General features: G+C 45.2%; 1 protein-coding gene across 1 annotated transcript in view; it reads left to right on the forward strand.

The window, feature by feature from the left end:
• Positions 1-12,628, forward strand: part of LOC111965595 (glycine receptor subunit alphaZ1-like) — a 96,624-nt gene that overhangs the window by 61,788 nt on the left and 22,208 nt on the right. Inside the window, 4 exon segments of the mRNA XM_070438651.1 lie at positions 11,895-12,017; positions 12,020-12,060; positions 12,062-12,092; positions 12,095-12,114. Coding sequence (XP_070294752.1) covers positions 11,895-12,017; positions 12,020-12,060; positions 12,062-12,092; positions 12,095-12,114 — 215 coding nt within the window.

Here is a 12,628-nt window from a genome sequence, read left to right on the forward strand (position 1 = left end):
TTCTATTTTAGATTATTGTAGACTGGTCTTCAGTCTCTGTTTAGATTCCATCTAGACTGGCCTTCAGTCTCTGTTTAGATTCCATCTAGACTGGCCTTCAGTCTCTGTTTAGATTCCATCTAGACTGGCCTTCAGTCTCTGTTTAGATTCCATCTAGACTGCTCTTCAGTCTCTGTTTAGATTCCATCTAGACTGGCCTTTAGTCTCTGTTTTAGATTATTGTAGACTGGCCTTTAGTCTCTGTTTAGATTCCATCTAGACATGCCTTCAGTCTCTGTTTAGATTCCATCTAGACTACTCTTCAGTCTCTGTTTAGATTCCATCTAGACTGGCCTTTAGTCTCTGTTTTAGTTATTGTAGACTGGACTTTAGTCTCTGTTTAGATTCCATCTAGACTGGTCTTCAGTCTCTGTTTAGATTCCATCGAGACTGCTCTCAGTCTCTGTTTAGATTCCATCTAGACTGGCCTTCAGTCTCTGTTTAGATTCCATCTAGACTGGCCTTCAGTCTCTGTTTAGAATCCATCTAGACTGCTCTTCAGTCTCTGTTTAGATTCCATCTAGACTGCTCTTCAGTCTCTGTTTAGAATTCCATCTAGAGAGTGAGAAAAACAACAAAGGGTCAAATAAAGAAAAATATGATTTGATATGATTTGATATGATTTGGTATATGATTTGATATGATATGATTTGATATGATATGATTTGATGTGATTTGATATGATTTGGTATATGATTTGATATGATATGATTTGATATGATATGATTTGATGTGATTTGAAATGATTTGATTTGATATTATTTGATTTGGTATTATTTGATATGATTTGATATGATTCGATGTGATATGATATGATTTGATATGATTGTATATGATTGTATATGATTTGATATGATATGATTTGATATGATTTGATTTGATATGATTTGATATGATAATATATGATATTATTTGATATGATTTGATTTGATGTGATGTGATTTGATTTGATATGATTTGATATGCTAATATATGATATGATTTGATATGATTTGATGTGATTTGATTTAATATTATTTGATATGATTTGATATGATTGTATATTATTTGATATGATTTTATATGATTTGATGTGATTTGATTTAATACTATTTGATATGATTTGATATGATTGTATATGATTGTATATTATTTGATATGATTTGATAATATATGATTTGATGTGATTTGATTTGATAACATTTGATTTGATATGATTTGATGTGATTTTTATTTATTTTTTCAGAGGATTTTGTTTGTTGTGTCGTTGACATTGGATTAAATTGATATCTGGTGCCATTAAAATCTTGATTATTTTAAATATCATACCATCGCTCAGGAGAGGGTGACATCTGGAAATGACAGGCCGGCTGATGGATGGTGTCTGTCTCCTACCTCTAGAATCCTGCTCTCTCAGACATATGACAGCCTTGACATGGCTGAGTACAGATGCTTGATGGCATGCTAATCCCCTCCTTCCACACACACACACACACACACACCACACACACACACCCACACACACACACACACACACACACACCCACACACACACACACACACACACACACTGAACACACACACACTGAACACACACACCACACACACACACCAACACACACACACACACACACCACACACACACACACACAACACACACACACACCACACTGAACACACACACTCACTGAACACACACACACACTGAACACACACACAAGCACTGAACACAGTGGGCATGCAGGTTAAAACCAGGCACACTCAGAGCCAGATAATGAGCATACTGGGACAAACATGGATCTCATATGACCAGGGAGAGGAAATGAGGGATCACCACTGAGTAGTACTGCAGTATGATGTCTCATATGACCAGGGAGAGGAAATGAGGGATCACCACTGAGTAGTACTGCAGTATGATGTCTCTATGACCAGGGAGAGGAAATGAGGGATCACCACTGAGTAGTACTGCAGTATGATGTCTCATATGACCAGGGAGAGGAAATGAGGGATCACCACTGAGTAGTACTGCAGTATGATGTCTCATATGACCAGGGAGAGGAAATGAGGGATCACCACTGAGTAGTACTGCCTCTTGCTCTCGTTCTATCACCCCCTCCCTCTCTCTCGTGTCTCTCTCTCTCTCTCTCTTCTCTCTCTTCTCTCTCTCTCTCTCTCTCTCTCTCTCTCTGTCTATCACCCTCTCTCTCTATCCCATCTCTCTTTTTTTCTCTCAAACCCCTCCCTCCCTCTCTCTCTCTCTCTCCCCAAGCCCCCCACCCCACTTCCCCTTCTCCCCTCCCCCTCTGTCCTGACTGTGGCCTATTATCTGTCCTGATTTGTCATAGACACTTGCTAAAAAACTTTAATGAGCAAACCTTCCTTCATGACCTGGCCTCTGTATAAGACGCTTGACCTTTTTTTTTTTTTTCAGTGGTATTGTTAACAAACACGCCCCCATAAAGAAAATGAGAATTAAAAACAGGTTCAACTCCTTGTTCGACCGTGATCTGGCAGAGTTACTCCACCTCAAGAACTCAATTTGGCCAAAGGCTCGGCACACATACTCAGGCTGACTGGCTCTCGTTCAGACAAATGTAAGTGCACTCAGGCTATCCAGAAGGCCACCGTTATTTACATTAAGGAGCAGTTYTCTCTCTGTGTGTCTAACCCCAAGAAGTTCTTTAAACCCTCCTCGTCACAGCTGCCCATGTCCCTTAATGTTGATGATGTGGTTGTTACTGACAAGGAGCACATTACTGACAAGGCTGAGCTCTTTAATCACCACTTCATTAAGTCAGGATTCCTTTTTGACTCAGCCATGCCTCATTGCCCGTCCAGCATCTCCTCATCTCCCACCCCTTCTAATGCGACTAGCCCCAATGCTCCTCCCTCTTTTTCCCCTGCCCCGCTACAAAKTTTCTCCCTGCAGGCGGTTACTGAGTYSGAGGTGCTAAAGGAGSTCCTGAAACTTGACCCCCAAAAAACATCTGGGTCAGATGGYTTAGACCCTTTCTTCYTWAAGGTTGCGACCCCTATCATCRCCAAGCCCATCTGACCTTTTTAACCTGTCTCTCCTTTCTGGGGARGTTCCCATTGGTTGGAAGGCAGCCACGGTCCGTCCTTTATTTAAAAGGGGAGATCAAGCTGATCCCAACTGTTATAGGCCTATTTCTATTTTGCCCTATTTATCAAAATTGTTGGAAAAACTTGCAAATAATCAACTGATTGGCTTTCTTGATGTCAATAGTATTCTCTCTGGTATACAATCTGGTTTCTGCTGTCACGTCTATTCCTGCTCCTCCCCTCCGGCGTGCGACGTCACTGGAATACTAACCACCGGTCCTGGGAATCATCATTACGCACACCTGGCACTCATCATTACGCGCAGCTGGCACTCATCGTTATGATTCACACCTGACCTCATTACCTCCCCTTCATAGGTCTCTTCCTTTTGTTCATTCCTCAGTTGGTATTGCACCTGTGTTCATGTTGCCTCGCTTCTGTTACGCTGTCTTGTTTCATGTTTGTTGTTTTCATTAAACGTTTTACCTGCACCTGTTTCTCGACTCACGGTGTCATCGTTACAGAATACCGACTCCAACAATGGAAAAAGCAGGAAAATCGGATATCTCTCTGACGGTCGATGAACAGGGTTACCTTCTGCGTCAGCAGCATGACCAGCTGGCACAACTGGGGACGGCCATGGAAGAGGTCCTTCGCAGTTTGCAGCGTCTCAAACATTCCCGGGAGACGCAGCATCCTACTAGTGGGGGATACTCTAGATCCAGCCTACCCAGTGAGCCAGCCCAACAGCCCATTCAGCAACCCGCTACGGTCAGCAATGCCCATTTATCCCTCCCAGAGAAATATGACGGTACCCCATCCAAATGACGTGGCTTCCTACTTCAGTGCTCCCTTTATTTTACCCACCAGATGGGAGCCCCCACCACCGAGCGGTTCAAGGTTGCCACGGTTATTTCTCTGCTGACGGGGCGGGCATTGTAATGGGCTACGGCTGTCTGAGAGAGAGGAGAGGAGGAGCTAAATTCATAAGAGGGGTTTATGATTCTGTTTTAAATGTATCTTTGATCATCCCCCGGAGGGCAGAGAGGGAGGTGAGCATCTACTTCAATTACGGCAGGTGGATCAGACAGCTGCTGAGTACGCACTCACCTTCCGGACAGTAGCAGCATCCAGTGGATGGAATGAACCGGCGCTTCGCACGCAATTTAGAGGAGGTCTGCGCGAGGAGGTCCAGACGGAATTGGCCTGCCGACACGTCAACCTTACCCTGGACGCACTCATTGCGATGACCATCCGACTGGATAACCTTCTCCGGGAGCGTCGGCATTCTCATCGCTTCTCTCCCTCCTTCGGCGAACACTCGGAATCAGAGCCTGAACCCATGGAGGTAGGGGTCACACGCCTCCCCGCGGCGGAGCGCCGCAGATGGATACAACTGGGGCTCTGTATGTACTGTGGTCAAGGAGGGAATTTTATGGATTTCTTATGGATTATACCCTTGCCTCCTCTCTCAATATTACTTCATACCCGCTCTCCTCTACTTTTCCGGTGCAAGGTCTCGATTATCGGCCATTAGGATCCGGAACCATTACACACATCACTCAACCGCTCACCCTCACCGTGGAGTCCAATCATCAGGAAAATATCACCTTCTTCATCAACAGTGCACCAGTTCACAATATCATCCTCTGCCTCCCTTGGCTTCAACACCATAACCCCACCATTTGATGGTCGAGGATGAGAATCACAGACTGGTCACCTAATTGCCGGAGAGCCTGCTTCCCTGTTCCCTGTGGTTCCACATCGTTTGAGAGGCCTTTGTTTGCCCTTCAGCATAACATCCCGAAGGTATACCAGGATCTGAGGGAGGTATTCTCCAAGACCCGGGCCACCTGTCTCCCTCCTCATCGCCCCTGGGACTGTGGCCATYGACCTGCTTGCTGATGCAACAACTCCACTCAGACCCTCTGTCAGTGGCTGACACCCTGGCCATGGAGGATTACATTCAGTAGGCACTCCAACTGGGGTTCATCCGCACGTCCACTTCTCCTGCGTTGGCTGGTTTCTTCTTTGTGGCCAAGAAGGATGGAGGATCACACCCTTGCATTGATTACAGAGGACTCAATGAAGTTACCAAGAGGTATTGGTACACCCTCCCGTTGGTGCCATATTAAAGGGTTACAATGGTTTTTGGGGTTTGTCAACTTCTACCGTAGTTTCATCAGGAATTTCAGCTCTGTTGCCTAACCTCTCACATCTCTCCTTAAGGGAGGCCCCCGTAGGTTGGTGTGGGGTCCAGCAGCCGATGAGGCCTTCCGTCTTCTCAAGGGACGTTTCACCTCCGCCCCATTGCTGAAACATCCAGATCCCACAATATCCTTTGTGGTGGAGGTGGACGCTTCCAAGGTAGACGTGGGGGCAGTTTTGTCTCAACGACAAGGGAACCCGCAGAAGTTGTACCCATGTGCGTTTTATTCTAAGAAAATGTCCCCTGCAGAAAGTAACTACGAAGTCGGCGATCGAGAGCTCCTGGCGGTGAAGTTGGCATTAGAAGAGTGGAGACACTGGCTGTAGGGCGCCAAGGAACAATTAGTCATCCTCACCGACCACAGGAACCTGGAGTACATTTGGACAGCGAGGAGGCTGAATCCACGGCATGCAAGGTGGGACCTTTTCATCACAAGGTTTAACTTCACGGTAACCTATCGCCAGGCTCAAAGAACACCAAGGCCGATGCCTTGTCGCGCCTCTATGATTTCAGGAGAGTGMCCTGCTCCTGTGGTCTGGGACATAGATGTGGAGCTCCACCAGGCTCAAGCGAGTGAGCCCGCACTCCTGAACTGTCCTCCTGGGCGCACCTACGTTCCCACAGGGATAAGGGATCGGCTACTGACATGGACACACACAGCTGTCGCTGCTGGACATCCAGGTATTTCTCGCACCATCCATTCCATCGCTGAGAAGTACTGGTGGCCCACCTTGGCGCAGGATGTCACTCGTTATGTCAATTCCTGTTCCGTATGTGCCCTAACCAAGTCTCCCCGTAATGCTCCAGAAGGGAAGCGCCTACTGCTTCCTGTGCCTCAGCGACCCTGGGCTCATCTATCCATTGACTTTGCAACCGATCTCCCGTCCTCTGACGGTTTCACCACCATTCTGGTGGTAGTGGATAGATTTTCGAAGTCATGTCGTTGAATTCCTCTTCCTGGTCTCCCCACTGCTCTCCAGGTCGCTGAGGCACACTTCCAGCAGGTCTTCCGGCATTATGGCCTTCCGGAGGACATCGTCTCCGACCGTGAACCCCAATTCACACCACGAGTATGGAGGGCCTTCATGGAGAAGCTCGGTGTCACGGTCAGCATCACTTCCGGGTATCGGCCTCAGTCCAACGGGCAGGTGGAGAGGATGAACCAGGMGCTGGGGAGGTTCCTGAGGAGTCACTGTCTGGACTGTCAGGTTGAGTGGGCACGATTCCTTCCATGGGCAGAGTAATTCGCTGCGACTCTCCTCCACTGGGTTGACTCCCTTCCAGTCTGTTCTGGGTTTTCAGCCGGCCCTGGCTCTGTGGACTCCAGGCCAGACCGAGGCTCCTGCGGTTGATGAGTGGTTCCGGCACGCAGAAGAAGTGTGGAGCGAAGCTCACGTGAGACTCCAGCGTGCTGTCCATTGTCAAAAAGAACAGGTAGACCGCCACTGCAGTGAGACTCCTGTGTTCCACACTGGGGATCGCGTCTGGCTCTCTACCAGGATCCTCCCACTCCGCCTGCCCTGCAAGAAACTAAGCCCCCGGTTTGTGGGGCCGTTCAAGGTTCTCCAGAGGGTCAACGAGGTGACGTATTGGTTACAACTGCCCAGTCACTACCGTATCTCACCCTCGTTTCATGTCTCCCTTTTCAGGCCTGTGGTTCCTGATCCCCTAGCTGATGCTGTCCCCCACGACACCCCACCACACCCCCCCGGACATCGAGGGCAGTCCGGAGTATGCTGTCAGATCTTTGCTGGACTCCAGTATCTGGAGGGGGTCAGCTCCAGTATCTGGTGGACCGCGAGGGGTATGATCCTGAGGAGCAGTGTTGGGTTCCGGTGGAGGACATTCTGGATCTCAACATCTTCTGTGACTTCCACCTTCGCCACTCGGATCGACCCGCTCCTCGTCCCAAGGTCGTCCTCCTAGTCGGCCACGTCCTGCGGCAGGAGCCGGGCATCAGAGAGGGGGGATAATGTCACGTCTGCTCCTCTCCTCTGGCGTGCGACGTCGCCGGAATTCTAACCACCGGTCCTGGGAATCATCATTACGTGCACCTGGCACTCATCGTTATGATTCACACCTGGACCTAATTTCCTCCTTAGTATAGGTCCCTTCATTTAGTTCATTCCTCAGTTGGTTTTTCACCGGTGTTCATGTTACCTTGCTTCTGTTACGGTGTCTTGTTTCATGTTTGTTGTTTTCATTACCTGCTTCTCGACTCACGGCGTCATCGTTACATCCACTCAGGTTATGGATGTGTCACTGCAACCTTAAAGGTCCTAAATGATATCAACATTGCCCTTGATTCTAAGCAATGTTGTGCTGCTATTTTTATTAACTTGGCCAAAGCTTTTGATACGGTAGACCATTCCATTCTTGTGTGCCGGCTAAGGAGTAGTGGTGTATGTGAGGGGTCTTTGGGCTGGTTTACTAACTACCTCTCTCAAGGAGTGCAGTGTATAAAGTCAGAACATCTGCTGGCTCAGCCACTGCCTGTCACCAAGGGAGTACCCCAAGGCTCAATCTTAGGCCCCACGCTCTTCTCAATTTACATCAACAACATAGCTCAGACAGTAGGAAACTCTCCCATCCATTTATATGCAGATGATAGTCTTATACTCAGCTGGCCCCTTCCCGGATTTTGTGTTAAATGCTCTACATCAAAGTAGAGTCCAACAAGCTTTCTCTGCCCTTAACCTTGTTCTGAACATCTCCAAAACAAAGGTCATGTGGTTTGGTAAGAAGAATGCCCCCCTCTCCACCGGTGTGATTACTACCTCTGAGGGTTTAGAGATTGAGGTAGTCACCTCATACAAGTTCTTGGGAGTATGGCTAGACGGTACACTGTCCTTCTCTCAGCACATATCCATATCAAAGCTGCAGGCTAAGGTTAAATCTAGACTTGGTTTCCTCTATCGTAATCGCTCCTCTTTCACCCCAGCTGCCAAACTAACCCTGATTTAGATGACCATCCTACCCATGCTAGATCACAGACGTAATATATAGATCGTCAGGTAAGGGTGCTCTCAAGCGGCTAGCTGTTCTTTACCATTCGGCCATTAGATTAGCCACCAATGCTCCTTATAGGACACATCACTGTACTCTATACTCCTCTGTAAACTTGTCATCTCTGTATACCCGTCGCAAGACCCACTGGTTGATGCTTATTTATAAAACCCTCACTCCCCCCTATCTGAGATACCAATTGCACCCCTCATCCTCCACATACAACACCCGTTCTGCCAGTCACATTCTGTTAAAGGTCCCCAAAGCACACACATCCCTGGGTCGGTGCTCTTTTCAGTTCGCTGCAGCTAGTGACTGGAACGAGCTGCGAAAAACACTCAAACTGGACAGTTTTATCTCCATCTCTTCATTCAAAGACTCAATCATGAGTCTTCTCATACTGACAGTTGTGTCTGCTTCACGTGATGTATTGTTGCCTATACCTTCTTGCCCTTTGTGCTGTTTTCTGTGCCCAATAATGTTTGTACTATGTTTTGTGTTGCTGCCATGTAGTGTTGTCATGTGTTGCTGCCATGCTATGCTGTTGTCTTAGGTCTCTCTTCATGTAGTGTTGTGGTGTCTCTCTTGTCGTGATGTGTGTTTTGTCCTATATTTTAATTTTTAATCGCAGCCCCCATCCCCACAGGAGGCCTTTTGCCTTTTGGTAGGCCGTCATTGTAAATAAGAATTTATTCTTTAACTGACTTGCCTAGGTAAATAAAGGTGAAATAAATAAAATCAAATATTATTCACCAGCCATGCTGCACCGTGTGTACGTGCTTATCTGCTCCTCAATCAAGCACAAACTTTACATTTGTCTCAAGTTTACTAGCAGCAATCTAGTGATTTGAGGAGAGACGATTCCTCGGGCCCACTGCGTCCTTCCTTCAGCGTTCATACTTTGTCCTGTTTATATCCCTTCCCCCCTTTCCCTAGTCCATGTAGATTGGTTCAGACCACATGTAATGTCCCCTTCCCCCTTTTCCCTAGTCCATGTAGGTTGGTCCAGAAACAACATGCAATACTAATCATTGTCGCTGGTGCATTGCAGTTTCGCTCTCGCTACACTAGCTATAATATTGTCAACATAATTTGTTTTCGATCTGTAAATATCATCTCTCTCTTTCTGTCTCTCTCTGTCTGTCTGTCTGTCTGTCTGTCTGTCTGTCTGTCTGTCTGTCTGTCTGTCTGTCTGTCTGTCTGTCTGTCTGTCTGTCTGTCTGTCTGTCGTCTTCTTCTGTCCTCTCTCTCTTCTTGTCTGTCTGTCTGTCGTCTGTCTGTGTCTGGCTGTCTGTCTGTCTGTCTGTCTGTCGTCTGTCTGTCTGTCTGTCTGTCGTCTGTCTGTGTCTGTTATCTGTCTGTGTTTGTCTGTCTGTGTCTGTCTGTCTGTCTGTCTGTCTGGTCTGTCTGTGTCTGTCTGTGTCGTCAAATACACCCCACTATCATCGCGAGACCATCATATCTTATTCAGATGCAAAAGCCCTGAAGTGTATCACAGCTATAAATCAATTTCAATGACGCTGTGGCCTCCATGTCTCCCTCTGTCCACATCCAAAACAATACACTAGGTTTAACTCTAATTGAATTCAAAGTATTCAAGACAAAGACAGCTGTCTTCAATGACTATAGCTGAGTTAATGACTTGTCAGCGATCTGGAGCATCAAAGCCACTTTGACAGACAAGACACACCTGGTGCTCACATCACACAGTCAGCATGAAAAGAAAAGGGATACCTTTCATGAGTTTATAATGCCCTCTTTTAGCTGATGTTATGGGCTAATGTCCAAAACGGACCCTAGTCACCCTAGTGCCCTATAAGCCCTATACTATATAGGGAATAGGAATAGAATTGGGAGGAATCCGTACCGTCCGTTGTGGTGTTTGCTACGCAGCTGTGGTCATGGAAGTAGATGGGTTCAACCACAACATAAACACTGTCAGCTGTAGTGGGTTCAACCACAACATAACACCTGTCAGCTGTAGTGGGTTCAACCACAACATAACACCTGTCAGCTGTAGTGGGTTCAACCACAACATAACGGCTGTCACTGTAGTGGTTCAAACCACAACATAACAACTGTGGCTGTAGTGGGTTCAACCACAACATAATAATGTAAGTAGTGGGTTCAACCACAACATAACACCTGTCAGCTGTAGTGGGTTCAACCACAACATAACAACTGTCAGCTGTAGTGGTGTGTTACATTTGAACGTAGGGGGTACTTTACCTACAGCCACTCTGTCAAACTGATGTTCTCTCCAGGCCTCTGCCTCAGTCTCTTCCAACACTGCAGGGAAATAGGAGGATAATTAAGTTAGGAGGCAATTCAGCACTGAGGCTATCCAGTGGAAAAGGAGCTTGAATAGCCATTTCATTGCCTGCAGTTGACTTTCTTCTTTGTGTTCTTGAGACATGCAGAACAGAAAGATTGGATGATGTGTTACAGTATATCAGTACCGATAACAGTAGATCCATAACACAGCAGCAACAACAGTGAATGATTAGATAATACTATTATAGTATATCATATCATAGTATATCGACTGTATTGTAGTAATAATGCTATAATATATATATTATATATTAGTATATCGACTGTATTGTAGTAATAATACTATAATATATATGTTATACATTAGTATATAGACTGTATTGTAGTAATAATACTATAATATATATTATATCATAGTATATAGACTGTTTTGTAGTAATACTACTATAATATATATTATATATTAGTATATAGACTGTACTGTAGTAATAATAATATCATATATATTATATATTAGTATATAGACTGTATTGTAGTAATAATAATATAATATATATTATATATTAGTATATTGACTGTATTGTAGTAATAATACTAGAATATATATCATATCATAGTATATAGACTGTATTGTAGTAATAGTATTATAATATGTCATATTTTATCATAGTATAGACTGTATTGTAGTAATATTATTGTAATATATATTTTATTATAGTTTAGACTATATTGTAGTAATACTATTATAACATATCATATTATATCATAGTATATAGACTGTATTGTAATAATACTATTATAATATATAATACTATAAAGACTGTATAGTAGCAATAATATTATAACRTATCATAGTATATAGACTGTATTGTAGTTATAATATTATAATATATCATACTATATCATAGTATAGGCTGTATTGTAGTTATACTATTATAATATATAATACTATAAAGACGGTATAGTAGTAATAATATTATAATATATCATAGTATATAGACTCTATTGTAGTAATAATATTATATCATAGTATATAGACTGTATTGTAGTAATAATAGTATAATATATCATATTATGTCATAGTATATAGACTGTATTGTAGTAATAATAGTATAATATATCATATTATGTCATAGTATATAGACTGTATTGTAGTAATAATATTATATTATATCATATTATATCTTTGTATATAGACTGTATTGTAGTAATACAACTATAACATATCATATTATTATATGACCCCTGCTTTCTCCTCTGTCTATGTCCTCTGTATAATACTGATCCCCTGCTTTCTCCTCTGTCTGTGTCCTCTGTAAAACAGGAAAGTTCACTTGTATCGAGGCTCGTTTCCATCTGGAGAGGCAGATGGGCTATTACCTGATTCAGATGTACATCCCCAGCCTTCAGCCTTCTGATTGTCATTTGTCCTGGGTGTCCTTCTGGATCACATGGACGCTGCACCTGCCAGAGTGGGACTGGGCATTACCTACCGTGCTCACTATGACCACCCAGTCCTCCGGCCCCGAGCCTCCCTCCCCAAGGTGAGACAAACCCCTAACCCAGAGCTCCTGCTCCTGAGCCTCCATCCCAAGGTGAGACAAACTCCCTAACCCAGAGCTCCTGCTCTGAGCTGCATCCCAAGGTAGACACACTCCCTAACCCAGGTCCTGCTCCTGAGCTCCAACCCCAAGGTGAGACAAACTCCCAACCCAGTCCTCTGGCTCCCGAGCCTCCCTCCCAAGGTGAGACAAACTCCCTAACCCAGAGCTCCTGCTGCCAGCCTCCCTCCCAAAGGTGAAGACAAACTCCCTAACCAGAGCTCCGGCTCCCCCCGGGCTGCCTCCCCAAGGTGAGACAAACTCCCTAACCCAGAGCTCCTGCTCCTGAGCCTCCATCCCCAAGTGAGACACACTCCTAACCCAGAGCTCCTGCTCCTGAGCCTCCTCCCCAAGTGAGACAAACTCCCTAAACCCAGTCCTCTGGCTCCCCGCGAGCCTCCTCCGCAAGGTGAGACAAACTCCCCTAACGCGCAGAAGCTGCCTGCTACCTGAGCCT

The sequence above is a fragment of the Salvelinus sp. IW2-2015 genome, unplaced genomic scaffold, assembly GCF_002910315.2.
Source record: "Salvelinus sp. IW2-2015 unplaced genomic scaffold, ASM291031v2 Un_scaffold1073, whole genome shotgun sequence".
NCBI classification, from domain to species: Eukaryota; Metazoa; Chordata; class Actinopteri; order Salmoniformes; family Salmonidae; genus Salvelinus; species Salvelinus sp. IW2-2015.